At 39.0% G+C, this 22,486-nt stretch overlaps 1 protein-coding gene across 1 annotated transcript in view; it reads right to left on the bottom strand.

Annotated features, from left to right (window-relative positions):
- The window catches only part of col7a1l (collagen type VII alpha 1-like), a 59,082-nt gene extending 38,824 nt beyond the window's left edge, over positions 1-20,258 (bottom strand). The window contains exons 1-16 of the mRNA XM_079622860.1: positions 20,060-20,258; positions 15,510-15,731; positions 11,096-11,276; positions 10,838-10,997; positions 8,257-8,350; positions 7,249-7,422; positions 6,099-6,262; positions 5,823-5,952; positions 5,057-5,173; positions 4,816-4,971; positions 3,047-3,163; positions 2,811-2,957; positions 1,733-1,852; positions 803-961; positions 579-692; positions 303-452 (exon numbers count right to left, since the gene is read on the bottom strand). Coding sequence (XP_079478986.1) covers positions 303-452; positions 579-692; positions 803-961; positions 1,733-1,852; positions 2,811-2,957; positions 3,047-3,163; positions 4,816-4,971; positions 5,057-5,173; positions 5,823-5,952; positions 6,099-6,262; positions 7,249-7,422; positions 8,257-8,350; positions 10,838-10,997; positions 11,096-11,276; positions 15,510-15,585 — 2,059 coding nt within the window. The 5' untranslated portion in view covers positions 15,586-15,731; positions 20,060-20,258. The remainder of the gene's footprint in view (positions 1-302; positions 453-578; positions 693-802; positions 962-1,732; positions 1,853-2,810; positions 2,958-3,046; positions 3,164-4,815; positions 4,972-5,056; positions 5,174-5,822; positions 5,953-6,098; positions 6,263-7,248; positions 7,423-8,256; positions 8,351-10,837; positions 10,998-11,095; positions 11,277-15,509; positions 15,732-20,059) is intronic.
- Between the last annotated feature and the right edge of the window lie 2,228 nt (positions 20,259-22,486).

The raw sequence follows: 22,486 nt of genomic DNA, 5'->3' as shown, positions 1-22,486 counted from the left end.
TGAAACAGTATTTTAACATTTGCAAATTTCCCGCATTGTAAATGCTTCACTGTGACCTAAATGTTTACGTTTTTTAAAGAAAATGTGAGACAATTTGCTATTAATTTTTGTTGTAATCACAAACTTAACTTGTACCGAACTCAGGATATTCCTTTAAATGAGCGTTTGGGTGTCTTGAGACAGAAGGACAGTTAATAAATCCAGAAGAAAAAAAATCCAAAAAAGGTTTAATCAAATACTGTCGTTATTCTTCCATGACAAAAAAATATTTCTGTGAATGAGTTTATTGTTGTAAAAAGTACCTGTTTGCTGCGAGAGGGTGATTTCTGGCCCTTCTGTGTTGCTGTAGAGAGCGTGAATGCTGACAGAATAAAGCGTGTGTGGCTGAAGACCAGTTATGCTGTGCTGTAAAACACTGCGGTCAAGATAACGACTCTGAGGACGCACAAATTCTGGGAGCAAAAGCACACACACATGCACAACACAAATCAAAATAAGGAATTATAATTGTACGGGCCTTATTAAAACAGACTGGACACATGCCAGTGATTTAGATTTTGTAGATGAACAGTTTTTACCTGAACTCCAGGTGAGTTTGTACTCTGTGGCCCCTACAATAGGACTCCATTCCACATTGATGGACGAGCTGGTGTATGAGGTCACTTTAAAATTTGACACGTATCCGAGAGGCGCTGGGGAGCAGAACGCATGACATAAGACTCGACCGATAAGCAGCTGCAGTCACTGCTAACTGTCAGAATGTGTTTATCAAGAAAACAGGAGAAGGTTTCAGGTCACTCACAGGTTCTGAATGTAGCGGGGATGCCCGGCCCAACCACAGAACCAAAGAGCACGTAAAGAGAGAGCACATACTCCGTGTCATGGGCCAGATTCTTCAAAACGTACTTAGTAGTGCTGCCATTCAGAGCCAGCTGTCTGGGACGATCTCTCCCTGTGAACTCTTCACATAAACACACATAAATACATATATAAAACACACATAAACGGATAAAAGAGGTATGTACAGCATCAAAAATATATATGTAAAAATATATATGTACTTGCATAGTATACAGTATACACACACACACACACACACACACACACTCACAAAACACACACACACACACACACGTGATCTTTTTTTTTTAATACTAAACATCGAACACCTAATTTAGCCTCTCTCGCCCTTCATTTATCTTCCTTTTCTCCATAAACTCATCCTCAGCCTCATCTATATGTGTCAGAGCGTGTGGTATGAGTCACAGAGCACTTCTTCCTCAGAATGTTCTTCCAGGTCGCTCTTTTAAAGCAGGGGCCTGCAGCCCATCACAGTGACAGAAAGGTGTCACTTTCAAAGACTCTTCTTTTGGGGGTGCTCAGAGGTGACATCAATTCATTTCTTCCACACAGAGCCCCGAACAAACACACACACACAAATTCTCCTAAACACACAGATAAAGTTGACGGCATGAGTCATGAGGCGGCACAGCAACACCTCATGTTGTCACCAACCTGTCGCTTCCATGAAAAAGAGACTATAAATCTCCTACTGAGAGAGAGAGAGAGAGAGAGAGAGAGAGAGAGAGAGAGAGAGAGAAGGGAGAGGAAATGAAAGAAAAGTAGAGACAAAAAAGAGAAGCAGACTACAAAGTGAAGTTGGAAAGTGGAGAATGGCCAAGTTCAGGACAATGTGATCCTAGGAGAACAGCAAAGGTACTTTTTGGGGTACCTGCAGTAGGACCCCAAGCCAGTCTATAGCCTGTGGCTCCAGGTACACCGTTCCACAAGATAACAGCGCTGCTAGTGCTCACCGCAGATGCTCTCAGGGTCTGTACTGCACTGCTTTCCACTGAGACAGAGAGAGAGAGAGAGAGAGAGCATCATAATCTTTCTACGTGGTATCCCAGCTAACAGGAAACATTCTTGGAACTTTGGCTAACATTCTAACTAGGTTCTCTCAAAGTTATGAACAAACATACTTACAGTAATGTTCTCTGGTCTTTATTGATGTTCTCAAAACGTTAGCACAAAAACATTATTACTCATGGGACATTTTATTTCTGAAACATTTTATTAGGACGTTTTTTCAAACGGTTTTAAAATGTTAACAGAGAACATTCAAAAGTAACATTCCCCAAATGTTTGCAAAATGATAAATTGGAATGTTTCCTTAATGTTCACAAAACCAAAATCAAGCTTTTAATGTTGTTTTATATCTCTATGTGGTGTTTTTAATATGCTTTAAGACAAACCAGGTGCACATTTATAAGTCAACAACTCCATTGCTGAGTATTGCTGCAGTGAAAAAAACTGCAGTGAAAAAAAAGTCACAAAAACAAGGTTTGAAATCGCTGGTGTTTCGTACGTCACCAACTACCTTGTAACCAATCCCGTCACCGTGCGACCTTTAGCACATCATTAAATAAAGCGAAGCAGGATGGGAGTCTCAAGAGAAGCCAGGATCAAACATACAATTATTGACTACAGGAGGACTTTAAATATATATATATATGTAAATATATAAATATATGTGTGTTTAAACATTTAGAGAACATTTATAAAAAAAAAACATTTACATAACTTAATGGGAAACGTCAGCAAAACTAAATATATTTTTGCTAGTTGGGATGATTTATTATCAGCATTGTATCTTCTTGCTTTATGTAGTCTTTCTGTTTTTAATAAACTGTGTCAAGTTAAATAACACCTTAAGACCCGTTTCATTCTGTTGGCTCCGTCTATCTGTCTTTCAAAGCAAGCATGCGTCCTGTGTGAACGGCCCCTTATAGTGCACGTGCAGCACTCACATGTCTTGGCTTTGGCAGAGGTAATAGGCCCTTCAATGTCCACAAAGATAGGGTTGATAGTGACGGTGTACTCTGTGCCAGCATGCAGGCCCTGCACCATGTAGAAATTAAAGTTGTCTCCTAGGTTCACATTTTCTATGTGTCCCTCTGCGGGAAAAGGCAAGCAGAGATTTGCATTTATATTTATGTTTGTAAGCAGGCTGCATTTATTATCAAAGCAGCTCAGTGCTTGTTACCTGGCGATGACCATGTGAGTCTGTACCCTGTGGCACCTCTGACAGACGACCAGCGGGCCTGAACTGTGTCTGTAGTGGCGTTCTGCACCAGCAGTTGATCAACTGGGACCAGTTTCACTGCAACATCCAGAGAAGGAGAAGTGCACAGCGTTTTGAGTGGGATGATGATGCATGACAAGAATCACAAAGTATTTACTGCAGGATTTTTCATGAAGAAATGTGTTAAACTGCCATCTAGTGGCTAAACCAGCAACACACAACAATTCCAAGCCAAACTATTTCATATACAATTTAATTATTATTCATAGTCCTATAATTATAAAGTATAAACAGGTGACCCTCGAAAAAATTTGAATATCGTGCAAAAGTTCATTTATTTCAGTAATTCAACTTAAAAGGTGAAACTAATATATTATATAGACTCATTACATGCAAGTGAGGTATTTCAAGCATTTATTTGTTATAATTTTGATGATTATGGCTTACAGCTATGAAAACATTTTTACAATATTCTAATTTTGAATTTGGGGTTTTCATAAACTGTAAGCCATAATCATCAAAAATTATTCAAACTTAATATTAGTTTCACCTTTTAAGTTGAATTACTGAAATAAAGGAACTTTTGCACGATATTCAAATTTTTCGACAGAGTCCTCCTCTACGTATAGCCTATATACAGGAGGACTGAAATGTTTATGCTTACCATAATACCATGTTTTTGGACATGCAACACTGTGGGCCCTATCTTGCACCCAGCGCAATTGACTTTGAACACCGACGCATGTATCATTCCTATTTTGCACCCGCGCACAGCGGACTTTTCCCTCCACAGACGCACGTCGGTAAATTAGGGAATGAACTTGCGCTCGCGGGGGAGGTTCAGCGCAAAGAGAAGGCGTGTTCCGGCGCAAAACTTCCATGGTGCTATTTTCCAGTTTTAGAAAGCAATTGCGCCATTGATCAGGAAAAAAACAGTCTAAAGACAGTGGCGCGTTGCGCGTTAGTGATATGGTATTTTAAGGGCGCGTGCTTGGCCATAATGTTAACGCGCATCCACTTTGATTCTCTAATATAAACAGATGCAGCAGTTTTCATTTTTGCAAATCATACATTATTACAAGGAAAAATATTAACACACGAGGGAAATCATTGTTGTGTCCGTGAAGATGTGAAAAAGATCTATCTAGATAATAAAATAAAAAAATCTAGATTAGGCTACACATTTACCCAAATTATACGCCTGTTTAACCGAACCTAATTTGGGTGGGTTTCTCCCATCATCCCCAATGTCACTTCTCTGTGTTTTACAGCCCTGACGAGAACGTCGGTTTCCTCGGCTGTGAACCGCTCCTGGCGTGCGCCGGCAAATCCGCCGTTATAATAGCAATCCGCCATGGAACAAGCGCGCCGGCTCTTAAAGGGAATGTGAGATGGCGCTCTGATTGGTTTATTTCACGTTACGCCCAAACCACACCTATGAATAATGAAGCTACTTCAGACCAACCCCTTTTACATTTGCGTCGGGCGCAAGAGTCTTTTATCCCGCTGGGAAAATAGCAACAGCGCCGGGATCCGCCCACAAAGTTACTTGCGCTTTGCACTTTGACACTTGCGTTTCAGATCGTTAAAATAGGGCCCTGTAACAGTAACACTGTAACTGTAGCATGGATTCTTCTGATACCATCATAATGACACTTATTATTTTGGACTTATGCATGAGGAGTGAGGTGAAAATATGAGGGGAAGAAAGAAAGAGGAAATAGACTAACAAGTTTTCCCGGTGATAGATACAGGCTCACTGGTGCCCTCTGGGTAGATGGCGTAGATGTTGACCTTGTAATCTTTATTCTCTTCTAAAGTGTCAATCACGTGAGAGGAGGTGTCGCCCGTCAGCATCTGCTCATAAATAAGCCCGGGTCTGTCCGCTGAGGAGGAAAAGATATATGAGAATAAAAACAACATCTGTAAAGTATCTCATAGACAGTTTGAGAATGTCTGCTGGTTACCCACTTCTTGGAACATTGATTTTATATCCATCCACTTTTCCAAGCGGAGGCGTCCATCCCAGGCGCAAAAAGAAAAGTCCTTCTTCAATCACACGGAAGTTCGCAACCGGTGGCACAACAGCTGAAAAGAAAGCGTACGTATGCATGCTGGGATATTGCATTCAGACGATGGGAAAGCTTGCGTACAAATAAATAATCATTATTCATTTCTAAATATATATATGCATGCATTTATCATGTTTAGAGACATTTTTGGTGTACACTCTTAGGAAAAAAAGGTTAAGTGAGGTTCTATATAAGGAGAAATGTCTTAAATTGCTAGATAATAGCAAATTACTCTCATGTCTAATGGGTTATTATTTTTTTCTAATTAATGATTAATGAACTAAATTCATGAAAAATGCCTAAAAAAATTCAATGTATGAAGCACTTGAAAGAATCCTTGGTGAACGTGATTTCACCAAATGCAACATGTTTCTGGATTAACATCTCTGTTGATCCTGGAACAACATTCCAATCAACCAATCAGATTTGAGGGACAAGTTTACAGTTTATGTCAAGTTTAGGCTTACAACCAGGGTTAGGTGCTTCTACATCAGTGTTTTTCACCTATCATTTCCCTTATAGGGTTAGGACAACATTTTCAGACAGGAATGTTGTTCCAGGATCAACAAAATATGTCTTACTTGGCAAAATCACAGTGACCCAGAATCATTTAAGGTTATATATAGAACCTTTTCTTCTAAGAGTGTATACAGTTTGACACGCACTGGTTTCTGTGATAATAGTGGCAGATTCTCCAATGCGTCCGGGGTAGATGGCGTACACAGTGAGAGAGTACTCAGTCCTAGCACTCAACCCGGTTACTGGAGTACTACTAATATCTCCCTTCAGATCAATCTGAGATAGAGAAAAAGAAGAGAATATATTCTGAAACCATACACACAAACACTTGCAAACACATAATCAACGTTGCCACATAAACAAAAGTTGTCCATCTGCTGTGCTGCATGGGGTGTGCATATGGACAGGTGAGTGTGTCTCACCTGTCTCTGCTGTGCTGGGAGCAGATGGCCCTTTGGAGACACTGGGGTGATGAGCAGCCGGTAGCCGGTAACGTCTCCTGTGGCCTGACTCCAGGTCAGCTGCAGAGAGCTGTAACTCAGCTCACTCACTTGCAGATCTTTAGGTCCTACTATCCTCTCCAGCACTACAGCAGACAGAACAGCACACAGGATAAACATGATAGAATTAGCTCTTCGCTGAGCCTAGCCGTCCTAATGTTGCTGACCAGTTCTACCTAGCAACTGAACTTTTGCTCTTTACTACTACAAAAGATCTGTCTGTTTGTGTAGATATGAAAAGTGTTCATAGATGCTGTAATTTATTTCACTTAATAATAGTGACACAAGTGAGAGGATCGGGTGTTTTTTCTTTTTCTTTTAAGATCTTTATTTTGAGGTAGATACCTTTATGATAAATCTTGAGGTCAAGCTATCATTCCCAAACAAACACATATGAAATCATTAAGACGTCCTGTGTTAGTGCTACGACATTAGTAATATAACTCAAATTTTGTCATTAAAATGAATGTTTATTTATATTTACATTTAGGTCATAAATAAGCAAAACGATATCACAGTATCATAATGAAGGTTTTAACTGTTACATTGATGTTGTCACGTTTAATCACTATTAAAAGAAAGGGGTTAATAAGACAATTAATATATAGTTATATTATTGATTTAACTGCACTGACACTATTGGATGAGAACTAAATTTGAAAGGAATTGAGCTGGAATGATACTAACATTGCAGACACTTTTAGTGAACTGAATTGAATCAACATTGAACTGACTTGATCCGAATAATGACGCTATTGCCTTGTGTAGAGCTGAACTGAACTCTATAATTGTCATTTGTGAAATTATTTGTAATTTGGCCATTTTTTGTGTAATTTTGCTCTTTTTTTAAAAATAAATAAATATATCACAGGCCAAGTAAAAATAAACCTATATAAATAATGAGTTTTTAAATGAAAGTGTTCATGTAAATCTCCCATGTATTTCTGTATACATGGTAACCAAGGAGGGCAGTTTAACAAGCGGGCCAACTGTGTTTAGACAAGCTTGAAATGCAATAAATACTAAAAAGATAAGCCTCAAGTTCCATAAGCAAAACTCATGGTCATTTTACCAGGTGGCTTTTGTTTCACAGGTCGGGGAGGTTCTGAAGCAGTGAAGCAGATGCGGCGGGAGAGTTTGGGCAGCAGGTGCTCGAGGAAGGAGAAATCTGGGCTGAGCATTAGGTGTTCTTCATGGGGTTCTGTAACAATCTTCTTCAGCTCAGACTGATCGGCGTTCCTCACTCCTGAAGAACACGCAACACACATCGCCCAGGCACAGATTAGCTTCAACACAGATCTACATAATTTCTAACAGATTATGGGATCAGAGCACGTTGCAGGCCAAACTCGAACCTTCATCACCCATATGATCACCAAGGCTATTCACTTGTCACTATACCACAGCTCCAAAGTGACTTTATTTTAAACAAAATATAGCATGGAGGCCTGTAAGGTGCAGTCAATTCTTAACAGGTGTGTGTAGGTGTGTGTGTGTGTACATGAGTGACCCTCATATTTCCCAGACCCGTCTGCAGTGTTATCAGCTGTAGAGTGATGATGGGAGAACGTCACGCCATGTCGCCTTGCTGTACATGTGTCAAACGGCCAGATCTCTCTGGGAAAACTGATTAGAAAGGCAGGACACGGTGTGTGTGTGTGTGTGTGTGTGTGCGTGTGTGTGTGTGTGTGTTGAAGGGGAGCAAGGAGGAATGAGCTTGATGAAAAATTACAGCAATTAGTTGGCCACCGGGTAATGAGCCATAATTATTTCAGCACTCTGGGCGTCAAAACAGAAAGAGCGTCAGAAAGTCAAGGAAACAAGGCTGACACACACAAACATACACGTTTTATGGCTTGGCACGTTCACCAATACTACCATTCAGTGTAAATCACTCCACTATAGTTACTCTGAGTCACACGTCAAAACATAAAGGAGTGCACACACACACAGGCATGCACACACACACACACACACACACACACACACACACACACGCACGCACAAACGCACACACAAGCATGCGCACGCACACACAATGAATAATTTGACATGAATAGCACCAAGTCTGAAAACTCACCCACAGCAAACAGTGAAATCCCACTGTCTGTAACAGCTTTAGCTGGACCGTCCACTGGATCATCCGATTGGCCATTAGTGATCAGAACAGCAATCTGATGCCAGAAAGAAACATAATGTGATGCTTTATATCCCAACATGCAAAAGGGTGAATCTCACAAAACCTGACGAACACTCAAAAATTAGCTTAATTGTAATTAAAATGATGCCACAATGCAAACCTTTTTGGAAAACAGTTTTCCTTTCTTCCATGTAATTTTTAGAGTGAAACACATGTCTATTGTGAGACTTTTTATAACATCAGAAATATAAAGCCAGTCAACGCACAAAGTAATAAAACTGGGTCATATACTTGTAGATCCCCCTTAGACATGCCACAGGCATTACATTTCAAAGATGTACAAAAATATATTAAAGAGTAAATCTCACAAAGACTATCGAGAAAGGTCCTGCTTATATTTAACCACAAAGAAAAAAGATAGTACTTTATTTTACAGCGTGTGCATTTACAGTGTACTTACATGAGAAAGTAATATAAGTTAATTATATGGGTTAAGGTTAGGTTTAGTGTTAGCAACTAGTTATTATAGTAAATACACAGGACTTAGATGTAAAACAGGGCTGTAAAATAAAGTGCTACCAGGAAAGAAAATAAGGCCTACATTTAGGAATATTTTAATTATTATTATTTTGCATTGTGACATTTTTTAGGACAATTAAGCATTGTTAACACTCTAATTTTCATTACTGTAATGAGTCATCATGCACTTTTACCATTCCCATTATTCTCAACAAGAATTCTCATTATACTGCACTACAGAAAAACAATGATGTTATATAATTCGTTTTTTATTGAAATCATCATAAAGGTTATGTATACTTTACAACTGAAATATATATTTATCTTTCACATTACAGTAATAAGAAACACAATTGAGAACTGTCTTAACAGCTTTCATGAAATCCACCCAAAAGTGTGAATTTGTATTAAGGGACTCAATCTGCCATTAAGAGTATCACGCTGATACTGATGCCCTTGAAAGCACACAGCATGAATTATCATCTCATTGCATACATAATTCCCCTACCGCAGCAGATCCAAACTTGCAAAGTCGCTTACACTGACTCACAAATGAGTATTCTGAAAAAGAAACATCTCCTGGGTCACCTAAAGTTCACCGCATTGGCCGAGCCGAGTCCGTGTTCATCTTTATGCGCCTTACACTAGTATGCCATTACTGTATGTTAAAGAGAGTTTTAAAAAGGGGTAAATCTCTGCAGTTCATTATAAACGCCAGCTCGTTTCTTCACACCAGGTGCACCATGCACAGCAAGACCAGCAGCTCTGTGCAGTTTGGAATCCTAATCGAGCCCTAAATTAGGATGGGTGGGACACTGCGGAGCAGAGTGTGTGCACTGCAGCGCAGGACGTGATGTCCTGACAGAATCAATGAAGTGACTGCAGGTGCAGCTCTTTGAGATATAATTAGAAGGTTGTTCTGTGTGTATGTGACAGGACGTTTCATTTGGAAATTTTGCATTTCAATACATTCCAGATATGATTACGGTTCAGTATTCTGTATTTAGACTGTGTCCTAACCAAATGAGGTGCCAAACAATGCAAGCTGTGAGCAAGAACGTGACATTGATTGGTTTCCATTTATGTGCCTTCATGCTGGGTAGCTACACTCTTCAAAACAAATGTGCTTTATTGGAATCTATAGATCCATGAAGAAGCTTTAAAGTCGGGATTAAATGGAAGTTGCGATTGTCTTTTCTTCCCTATTTTGATGTAGCCTATATTTGAGTGAAACGGCTTCTCAAACAAGAAAAAATGTAGAGCTTGACTTCATTTTGTCCAGACGGCTCAGTGTGCTTTTGAATTGCTTTCGCGGAATATACACTGAAAAATCATGATGTGCAAGGATAAATAATTTATAATAAATACTGCATTATACCATAAAAAAAGAAGAATTGTCCATTTTGATTTCATGGTGACTTTAACATCCATGGAACCTTTCCATTGCACAAAAGGTTCTTATAGTAGATAAAGGTTATTATTTTCAAATATTCGTCACACCAAGAAAAAATGGTTCTTTTAATAACTGTTCAGTGAAAGGTGTTTTGTGGAACCAAAAATGGTTCTTCTATGGCATCATCACTGCAAAAAAAATGTTTTGGGGGGGGATCCTTTATTTTTAAGAGTGTAGTCCCACCCACTATGAAATGTCATTGGTCTATAATCCTGATCCTCCTAACTGTACAATAAACATCAAACATATTTTGATTGGCTGTATCATACCATGCAGCAGTTTCGAATCTTTAATTGTGAACTTGAGAGGCCCTAAAATTAATTAATTAATTAAGAGTAAATATGCAATACAGCATAAAAGCCATTTTAAAAATCCATTGTGGCTCCAACGTGGCTTTGGTTGTGTGTGAACTTGTCTTTTTTATATATATATGTAGCGCTTTAGATGCAGCTTCTGTGCCACCTTTGCAGTGTAAAGTTGGTCTTTTTTATCTCACAGATGGGTTAGGCAAGAAGGTGTTTTGGAGTGATTGTGATTGAAGCGTCACACCTTCGGGGAGTTGTCTCTGATGATAGAAGGACTGAACACTGACTCCACGAGGAATTCCAATGCCAGGCCGGTGCGGCTGCTGCCTCCCTCGTACGACAACTCCTCCACGGCTCTCAGCACTTCCTCCAGAGTCGAATAATCCGTCACAGCTATACGCATCCTGAACAAGGACACATTCAAGCAGTTTATTCGTGCTTACTAAGATACAAGGTCGAGCATATAGTATTCACACATGCAGCATACAATATGCATACGGACCTAGGCAGGTCTGAATAGACAGTCACTCCAAAGCGAACGCCTTCCTGTCCAACCACACTTCCCTGGAAGGCTCGGATGATGTCCGCAATGAACTCTTTGATCTGCTGGAAGCTGGTCGGACCCACTGACCAGGAATCATCCACCAGGAACACAATATCTGCAGGCATGGCTGTACGGCATACTGAAAAAGAACAAGGGAGATTGATTTTTGACTAATGTTCCTCTTTTACAATGGCTGAGACTGTTTTATAAGTGAAAATGTTCTAAAAGATAGCTAAGAGTTCATATTAAGAAAGTTGGGCACAATTTAGAGGAATTGGACACACACCCCACAGAAAGCTGAATCGAATTGACAGCCAGATTTAAATTCATAGAAGATCACAAGCAACAGGTATTTTATTAGTCCAACAAAAAGATTTGTCTATTGCAAGTCTGATGTTCTTTGGCTTTGTTTTGAAGGTAGAGCAATCTGGAAAATGAAGTGTTCTTTGAAGCTATTATAAAATACGATGCTATTTTTTTAATCAAACAGTATTTAATTCTATCAACATTAGAATTTCTTTTAATTTTTTAACTGCAGTTTTACTATATTGCAGTTTTGCGTCATTTTTCAATAAAACTGACTAAACATTCTCAGTTCAATTTTGAACCATAATAATAGAAGGGTCCAACCTCACTTTACTCAAGGCTTCCTCGTTCACACCCAGCCACAAAGTGCGCATTCACCATGAGATGGCAGTGTAGTCTCGGAAAAAAACACACCAGATTTTCAGAGCAATTTAATTTATGCCTAGTGATTTGCACTTTAGAAACCACATTAAACAGGAACAGCAACTACAGACACAGAATTAGACCTGATCAGAATACAAGTAGCCTAAAGTCCAGTCATCCAATGCTAGTGTTGTGGTATGATATGACCTGCATTTTCAGGACGTTTTCTGAGCTTCTTTTCCAGTAGTGTGCATCCTGAAAAAAGGTCCAAGTAATGATTTATATCTGTCTTTGATCGGTGCGAATGTGGCCTTGCTTGTGAGGTGATTACACAATCATTGTGACACTTGTCCCGGCTGGCACTAAGTGGACTGCAGATGTCGAGTCTGACAACTCTCTGAAGACGAGGCTAATCAGTACTAGATTAGACTTAATAGTAGCGGACAATGTACATCCAGATCTCAGAGATCAGAGAAGGTAGTTTTACACACCCACATCTGAAATACAAAAAACCCCGAAGGAGACAAGTACAGTACATCCCAGGCTTTTCAAAGGCTCTAGCTCACAGAATGCCCTGAAAATGTTCTCCCCCCCAAAACAACCACAAGATGACAGACGCTATTATAAAATCAAAACACAATAGAGCTCTGGAAACAATAGTATTTGCATTAAACGCCATGGCGTTATTGATCATCTGGCAGGAACTACATAAAAAAAGTCTCATTTCCAGAAAAGTTGCTTCACAAGAGTTGGGAAAATCTGTGCCACCCACATCAGAAGGGAACAAACACTGCAGGCTGTAGTGATTTATCACTCACATACAGCATTCTAAGCGAGAAAAATGCTTTCGTGCAATGGGGAAGTTCATCAAAAGTAAACTTTAGCGGTCCGGTCAGTGCTGATGGTCCAGAGGCATTCAACCAGTGGAAGAGACGAGGACAGACAGACTGGACAAAATGTGAATTTGGCAGATGTTCTCTCAGCTCAGGCATCTTAATTCAGGTGAAAACTTTCAGTATACGGCACATCCTGATTTTGCCAAGTTAGACGCGCTGGAACCACTTCCGGTCTGATAATTTTGTCTTAGCCTATCCCCACCCCACCCCACCCCTAAACCTAACCCTACCCATAAGTTATTCCTAAAATCAGAGGGAAATGATAGGTGAATAACACTGATGTAGAAGCACCTAACCCTGGTTGTAAGCCTAAACTTGACACAAACTGTAAACTTGTCCCTCAAATCTGATTGGTTGATTGGAATGTTGTTCAAGGATCAACAAAGATGTTAATCCAGAAACATGTTGCATTTGGTGAAATCAAGATCTGCCATGTACACGCCATTTTAAGTTTTTTATAATACAATCAATTATTAAACCATGAAACAAACCCTATCCCTTCATTCATTCATTCATTCATTCATTCATTCATTCATTCATTCATTCATTCATTCATTCATTCATTCATTCATTCATTCGTTCATTCATTCATTCGTTCATTCACTCGTTCATTCACTCAATCATTCATTCATTTGTTCATTGATTAATTCAGTGATTGATTCAGAGTTCACTCCATCATTATAATTTTTTCCCTCACTATCTCAAATCCATTAGCATTCACAGTAATACCTGCGACCCTCAAAAGCACCACAATACAGCACTGCCACAGTCAGGAGAGACTCTTCATCGCATACAACGCTTAAACAGATCTCTCCAGTCTTACTTTCTAGATACATCTCTAGATACATCTCAGCTGCTGCTTGCAGACTGTGCAGTTGTGTGCAAAGAGGATTACAACTAAAATAATCTGCTGCTAGATTAAAATCATCCGCCTGTGAAGACGATGTAGTTTAACACGATACAACATAAAAGAGCTGCATTCAGTGCTGAGTCATAAAGTCAGTAAAGAAATAAGGTAACTTACTTACTTTAAAAGCAACAGACTATTAACATGACAACAAGGCCCTGAAGGCAATGAGAAGTGACTACCTTTGTATTTACAGATGTAAGGGTTGATTACTGGGTAAGTTGCTTTTGCTTTTACATTTAACAGGGCTTCGACATAAAGCAGGAAGAGATGGTGAAAGAGTACAAGGACATGACCTCAGAAAGCACATTCTTTCCATTTCATAGTCAAGTGTCTGTCACTGCAAACAGCCATTTTGAAGAGGTGTGGAAAATTACAGTGTTTCGGGGCATTAGTGCCTCAGTCGGTAATTGGTCCTGACAGACTCCTCTAAAAACCATCCTGCGTGAATTCAATATGTTTCACATTCTTGCTCTTTCTCGCTCTCTCCCCCCTCACACACACAGCTCAAGGTGAAACAGAAACACACACACTGATTTTTTTTTTTTTGTAGACAGTTCTAAGCTGATGGAAATCAGAGAGGGTTACAATGATTTATCTTAAAAGGCTCAACCCAGAGGTATCAAGCTGCAGGACGTCTGCATATGTGCCGCAGCAGAACCTGCTGACTCAGCAGGACACGTGGAAAAAACTACACCTGTACTCTTCAGGTGAACTGATACACACGGGAATGATTAAAAGTAAACTTCCCTGAAACACTATTGCAAAAGAATCTCATACAACAGGACATTTGTAAGGATTTGAACTGTGGGCTCATCAAGGACATTTATATTTTTGGGACAGAACGGTGACAGGAAACTATCAGCAAGATAGATGATGTTCAATTAGTACAGTATCTCTTTAATATCTCGATTATTTGTCCTAGAAAACAATAAGATACGTAAATTGAAAAAAGAGTGAAAATTAAATTACATATAAATAAATAAATTAGGCAAAAAAGCACCAACATATATTAGAATAAATAATATTTATTTAATATTAATATTTGTTTATTTCACCAACTAATAAACAATAAAAAAACAAAACAATAAATACAATAAAAAATAGGCAAAAAGCACCAACATTGAAGTAACTTATTAATTGTTCAATAAATAAATAAATAAATATGATTATTTAAAACTGAGTATTAATGAATGTATTCAACTAATAACAATAAATTAATTAATTGTGTTCACTTTTTTACTTTCTACTGTCTCGCTTTAATAACATAATAGTTATGCATCAGCATTTGCAACTTATTACCTAGCATCTATACATATCAACTAATATATTGTTTTAAAAATATTTAATCAAATATTAAAAATAGAGTGCGAAAGTAAAAGAAATCGCAATGTATGCAAAACACTTTTTTTTAGATGCTAGTCAAATCATGAATTGGAAGTCTAAAGTTTCTTTCATTCTTTTGGAAGTTTTCTTTCTTTTTGTCCTGAAGAGTTTAGCTTCAACTTGCCTCAACACACCTGCCAGGAAGTTACTAGTATGCCTATAATACGACCTTGATTAGCTCAGATGTTTCATTTGGGTTGGGGCTAAACTTTGCAGGACAGTGGCCCTCCAGGAGCAGGAACGGACACCCCTGACTTAATTAAAATCATTCACATCCAAAGCAAAGAGTTAAATGCCATTCTTGCGTATTGAGAGTCACTCATTTGTAGTTACTCACCTAACTTTATTTTTTTTTTTTTAGCTTGAGCATTTAATGCTTGGCAAATGTCCATTTTGTACCTTGCCTGCAACCTTTTTCAGAGCGTGATTGATTGAAGGGCGTGATATTGGCAGTTCACTGGGGACTGAAGAAGCCCTATCGCATGTAGATAAAGTATGAGTCAGCAGTCTATACCTTCAGCCTCTGCAGTGGTGCTTTGATGGGAGAGAGACAGGGACAAGAGGAAGATCCATATGCCGCAATGTCCCATTCTCTCTCTCTCGTCCTCTGATTTTCTCTTTCGTTCCCTGTCCTCCCCCTCTTATCTCTCTGCCGGCAGATCCTCTTCCTTGGACTGATGTCCTGAGACGGGCTTGTTCTCCACTTTATTTAGCTGCTATGCTCTCTCCCTTTTATCTGTAAGACAGAGGAAGAGAGAGATCGGTATCGTCATACATATGCATATACACACATCCAGAATAATCACTTTGATCTATTCTGTTAGCAGAGTCAATGTAATCGCTGAATCTTCGCTGAAAATCGCCTGTATAATCCGCCACATTTATCCTGTCAGATATGGCGGTGCAGGCCCGCTGAGCGCCGGTTAAGAAATGAATAGCTCTCAGATGGAGACAGGTATTATTCAAATAAAAGAGAATTGTTTAAGGTTAAGGAACTGGGGTACTGCACAATGATATTCTTTTAAGTTTATTCGTATCAGGGTGTCAGGATTAAATTCAACAGAGGACAATAATAAAATAGCAATACAATAATAATCTGTACAGTAAAAAGAATGATAATTGTATAAAAATGTACATGTTGTTCTTCCATATAATGGAAGGTCCCAAAAATTATTTGCAACATTACAAAAGGGACAGTAAATTATAATGTTACAAAATATTTATATCGCAAATAAATGCTGTTCTTTTGAACTTTCTATTTATCAGAACATTTATTTCATTTTCCACAAAAATATTAAGCAGCACAACTGTTTTTAACATTGATAATAATAAGAAGAAATGTTTCTTAAGCAGCAAATCAGCATATCAGACTAATTTCAGTTGGATCATGTGACACTGAATGATGCTGAAAATTCAGCTTTATCATCACAGGAATAAATTACATTTTAAAATATTTTATTATTTATTATTAAAATAAATGCAGTCTTGGTGAGACTTTGTGCAAAAACATTGACCCCAAACTTTTAAACAGTATTGCACTTTGTTCCTTAAAAAAGCTGTTGGATGTCTTCAGAAAACTGTATTATAACACGTGCGTATGTATGTCATAGGGACCATTATGCTTTTATGGTGATTTTGTGTCATTTTAGGCCACTGCCGTGGTCATTTTTCACGAACAATGTATGGAAAAGAAAACTATTTTTTTTAGTTCTATATTCAAGAAAGAAAGTCAAACTGGTTTGAAACAAGTAAATAATGACAAACACCAGCTGCCCATCATCATTTATAGTGTTTTGGATTCTGGTCTTCAACATGGGATGCTAATGAACTAGCTTAACTAGCAAGTCTTCCTTGTTCGGCCAGCTTTACCAGCTAAGTTTTCCTGGTAAGTTTGCTGAGTTGGACTTTTTTGCAATATGGTTATTATGACAATAGGCTACCTTCTATGTGTTATCTCTGTGAACTGTAATATAACCTTAAGCATCTAGGCAACAGCATTAATAAAACTGGTTATTTTTTTATATGTTTATATGTATATCTTCACACATTGTTGTTCCCAAGAGAACAAAGTGAATTGACACTAGCAGGTTACATCACACATGGAAGTTGACATTGAGGTCAAAGTTTCACAACAAACTTGACCTTTGTGAAAGACACCAAGACTGCTCATTATTACTTATGTCTGTGTGTGGTCTAGAGAGTAAGGTGAGAACTGCAGCGAAAATACTGTACAATCTGCCTTTAGGACAGAAGGTTCTAGAGTTTCCCCTCAAGGACACCAATTCATTGATGTAACTTCTCCATTAACCCTAAAATCCTCACTTATCTGCCAGTAAAATTAGGTTTTTACCTATGTATGTTTATCCCCCGGTTTCACAGACAAGGCTTAAGCCTATAGTCCCAGACTAAAAGGCACGTTTCAGCTGTTTTAACTGAAAGCAACTTGCACTGACATATCTTAAAATATATTAAATATATAAAACATGCATTTTAGTCTGGGACTAGGCTTAAGCCTTGTCTGTGAAACCAGGGGTCAATGTCATAATTGTTATTTGATATCTCACAGTGTGACGGTCATAAAGTTGACTTAATATCTCACAATGTGACTTTGTAGGTCATAATTGCAACTATATTTCTTGTGATTGTGAATTTACTGTAAATATCTATATGTCACAATTCGGGGCAGTTGTGGCCTAATGGTTAGAGAGTTGGACTTTTAACGCGAAGGTCGCGAGTTTGATTCTAAGTACCGGCGGGAAACGACTAAGATGCCCATGAGTAAGGCATCTAACCCCCAATCGCCTCCTGGCTTAACTATGGCAAAATCTCTTTGAAATCAGGACTAATCCCAAACTGTAAAAGCATACAAAATCCAGAGGCATCAGACAGGTGAACAGCTTCCTCTCCAAATAAATACTGTCATTCCAAATACTGTGCTAACTAACTACATACCATATGGAATCGATGATCTCGCACAGAACCGCTATGGCTTTGTCAGGTTACATCAGTAGGGAATATTTACGACTAGCGAGTCTCTGTTCAACCAACAGACAGCACTGTCAAGCTGTGCAGAAACCACCGCCATCCAAATGCAATGGTTTACTGCACAACTGCCACTTCTTATGTGCAGGGAACGACTCTGACAGTCCACAAAATTAATGCAGCTGCGAGGGTTCGCCGACTTTTACAAACTTCTCTGGGGTGCAGAAGAGTCTATAAAGCATTGTTACGTACAGTAGTGCTAAAACTTTATGTTATCACGAAAGACACTTCTAAGCAGCCCTTAGCATACAAAGTTAGCACCGAAAGCACGTTTTCCTATCAGACGCAGTGGAACGCTGTCAGATTGCTCATCAAAAAACTGTGTGGCCATGAACTCTGCACATACCACTCAAACTCAGTCCTGTTCGAGCATGTAACCTCAAGCACTTCTGTACCACAGTCAGTTTACACGACTTTACATGGACTCCGGTTCTCTGGACGGGGCAGATAAGACTTTTTGAAATGCTGCACTTTGGAAACTGCCGTCTGATTGTGCGATTTATGAATGAATCTGATTGAACGAGCGATTATTTGCGCTCACGTACAGACAGGAAGGTGCGACCGCCGTGACTCAAGCTATATTTTTTTTGATGTCTGCCGCACAGCAACTTGCATACACCATACAGAGAATGTAATCTCACAAGCGCAGGCCGACCGGAGAGGTGAGTGTGCAGCTGGATTGCCCACTTTAAAGGATTGTAAAGGTACAGGAGCCGACCCAATTCTCCTTCTTCCTCTCTCTACAAGCCCTGCTGTTTGTTAGCCGTTCCTGGGTACGGTCACTTCACAGGAGATTATATGTGTAGCTCTAAATTAAGAGTTAAGCGCATTTCTTAAGAGCGTCCAAAAACGCACCAGCGCACACATGGAGAGACGCCAATCCAAACAGTCCACGCAATTGTTGCATGGAGCGCAATGGTGAATGCACAAAATCAAACATGAACACAAAGTTCAATAGCGGCCATTCATGAGATGAGCCAAACATCCTTAAATGACGCTTCAGCGATGAATGTTTTTAAGATACTGAGAGGAAAGTCCTCACAAACATCTGTTTGTAGTGCAAATGTCCATACGCATACTCTCAGTACTCGCTCGCTCACAATAAAAGCCGGAAAGGACGCTGTTTGTGAAGGCTTATCAGCGTCAGGAAGAGGCAAGCCGCCGACGTGCAGTGATGAAGTGACTTTATGCGGCTCATCTATGGCAGTACGTACGACTAAAGCCGGAGTGCCGTTCAACTTCGAGGGGCGTGTAAAAGCCTGTGCGTGAAGGAATAAGCTATCAGACTGGAGGCATCACAGACACACTCTATTATTTTGTTCAAGGCTTTTTAGTTGCATTAGCAGGGCTATTGAAGCCGTCAGACGCAGTGGTAAATGGAGTGGAACGGCACATGGTGGATTGAGCCTCGGATTTTGTTCCACAATTACCTAATCAAAAAACGCATTAAACAAATAAATGAACTTGGGTCAAATTATACCAGTTCTAATCAGTAGATGTTTGAGGAAATGAACTTCAAAACGCAAAATTGCAGTAGCTTAGACCCGTGGTTCTCGACTGAAGGGTCATGACCCTAAAATGGGCCGCAGGTCTGTTTTTATTGGGTCGCGGTGAGTGGGAAAGATCTCATCTATTTAAAGGATGAGTAAACATTATGAACCCAATCGAACTCATGTTGAACTCACAGAACTCATTCTGTTGAAGCTAGACAAATTGGACGAATACTAACAACACATTGCTTCATCCTCAAAAACCATGCACCAAACTACACAGGGTAAAAATACTCATTAAATATTAATTCTACTGAGATGGATTGCCACTTGATGTCCAAGAAAGTCTAAATCCTGAAGCAAAACTAGTTGAGAACTACTGGCTTAGAAACTCTGAGAGAATGGCCCACGTCCAGAGTGTGCGAGAAAAAGAAAACGAGAGAAAGGAACTTGGCAGTGAGCTAGATAGATATACAGCTTTCTGCATTGTGAGGCATTGGGCTGCAAAGTTCGTACAGAGGCACTCTCTCACCTTTCCCACTGTCCCACTGTCCCCTGCACCATGATCCTCCTCTCGAATGCAAAACTGCTGTCCACGGGAAACAGACCCAGTCCACTGGAGATCCGTCAGGTAATAATACAATCCAAGCACAGGTTAAGGGACTCCACACGCTGTAGTACACTGTCCCAGGACGAGGGGTGTGAGAATCCAAGAGAGCAAAAGGGTGTGTGAGGGGAAAGAGAGAGTGAATGAATGAAGCAAATACCTCTAGAGGGGAAAGTTTAGGGGGTGTGGAAGAGCTACAACAGGTTGGCTCACAGTTACAGCAAGAAGATGGATGGGGAGAGAGAAAAAAAGTAAGAAAGAGAGAGCAGCAACTAAGAAAATGAAGATAATTCCATTTAATGTTTTTAGGCACAAACTGAGTTAAAGACATTTGGATGAAAAAAAGTTTCTCTGTTTTTTTTTTTTTTTTAAATTCATTCTGAATTTTAAATGTTTCTTCAGCGGTTAAACGTTTGTTGCAGAATTCATATAAACTATATGCAACATTATCCATGGTAATTTACATTATTTACTATATTGTTATGTTCTGAGGTCTTGCACAATTATTATGTGCATCAAAGTCACCTGAGCATCATCATGGCATTAAAAAGTACTGTAGCAAGTTATTAAAATCACTGCATTATAAAAAACTAAAGGCCAGAATACAGACAATCCACAAATTGTCAGGTTTTTGTTCTGTTATGGACTCTTATGTTGAGCTTCCTTTGGATTCCTCCCTGTGTTTAGTTTCTGTTTGCTTGGTTTCCTTGGTTTCTGATTATGTCCTTTGTTTCTGATTTATTATGTAACCTTCCTTAAGTTTTTCATATGTAAAATCTCTCGGGACAAAATTAGGTACTTAAAAAAATCATTCCTGATTATTGTGGAAGTACGTGAGACCTCCCAAATGTGACTTTTGAAAAGCAGCAGCAGAAGTTGGGGTCGAAAAGGTGGAGAGCATGTAGCACCAGGGTTTTTAGATCTTACAAATAAAACAGCCAGACCTCAGAGCTGGTCACATGCCTTCCCAAAGAGCAGCGTTAGAACAGCAGCGTAAAACACAGCAACTGTGAACAGAGAAAGCGATGGGACAGGTCTTTAATGGTCTTCTGCAGGAATGCCGGGATGGAGTTTATTGGTTCTTGCCAGCTGTCACTCATGACACACTATAATTCAGCAAGCCCCATTCACATACACAGACCTGACAAGCTGAAAAACTAGGTCAAAGGTCAGGCATTGAGAGAAAAAAATGAGAGAAAAAAGGGGAAAAAAACCACTCAAGAGGCTATAAAAAGAATGGCATACATATATTTGTTGTATATAATAAAACATATTTTTGGATATAAAATATTTATATATTTTATTTATTATTTATATATTATATTTGATATAAATCAAATATCAATAATAAATTAAATTAATTAATATGCATAGGCCTAAATAATAATATTGCACTAAATCTTCCATTTGATCTCATATTGGCCAAGGATGATAGCACAATTTATGGAGTTACCTAGAGTCCAAAACAAAATCTCAGAGTTGTGAAAAACAGTGTGACACACCTGTGTAATGGACAATCCCTCAGCTAGCCCTATGGAGATGCTACAAAGGCGAGTATTAAAGTTACAGATGAAGAAGGTATTGAATGAGTGGAAGGACAGAGAGAGAGAGAAATTGATTCCCAGTGTCCTCATGGCTGACCCGCAGGTGTGCAGAGGCCTGCTGGGCACAGTAAGGTCAGGCTTTCATGTCTCAGGACCTCTCTGGCCACTGGGTCAGCTCTATCTATAGGACGCCAAGAGAGCCATAAATCCTCATGACTGTGGGTGTCTGCAGGGATGAAGAGGCGAAGAACCAACGAAAAAGAGGGATGAGCAGACTGAAAGAAAAAAGAGATTGTAGATTAGATTTGTGTAAACTGGCTTTGGGAGCTTTTTCATCACATCAGAAAGCTTTTTAGACCACTTTACATAACAATCATAAGATTTCCAGGCTTGAAGAATACTTGCACTTAAAACCTTGTGCACCCATTTCAAATGTTTGGTGCAAGTAAGATTTTTTAAAAAAGAAAAGAAATTAATACTAATAAAATATTAAACAGTACTGTTTTCAACACTGATAACAATAACTAAAGTTTCTTAGGCAGAAAATCATATTAGAATGAATTCTGAAGGATCATGTGACACTGAAGTAATGATGCTGAAAATTCAGTTCTGCTATCACAGGAATATATTACATTTGAAAATATATTTAAATAGAAAGCAGTTATTTTAATAATATTTCACAATATTACTGTTTTTATGTATTTTGATCACATAAATGCAGCTTTGAGGAGCATAACCGTTTTCTTTAAAAAAATGTAATAAACCTTACCGACCCCAACATTTACAACGTAGTCTGTGCCATCTAAAG

Source organism: Phoxinus phoxinus, assembly GCF_949152265.1.
Source record: "Phoxinus phoxinus genome assembly, chromosome: 9".
In the NCBI taxonomy this organism is placed as follows: Eukaryota; Metazoa; Chordata; class Actinopteri; order Cypriniformes; family Leuciscidae; genus Phoxinus; species Phoxinus phoxinus.
This window is presented reverse-complemented; position numbering and strand designations above follow the sequence as displayed.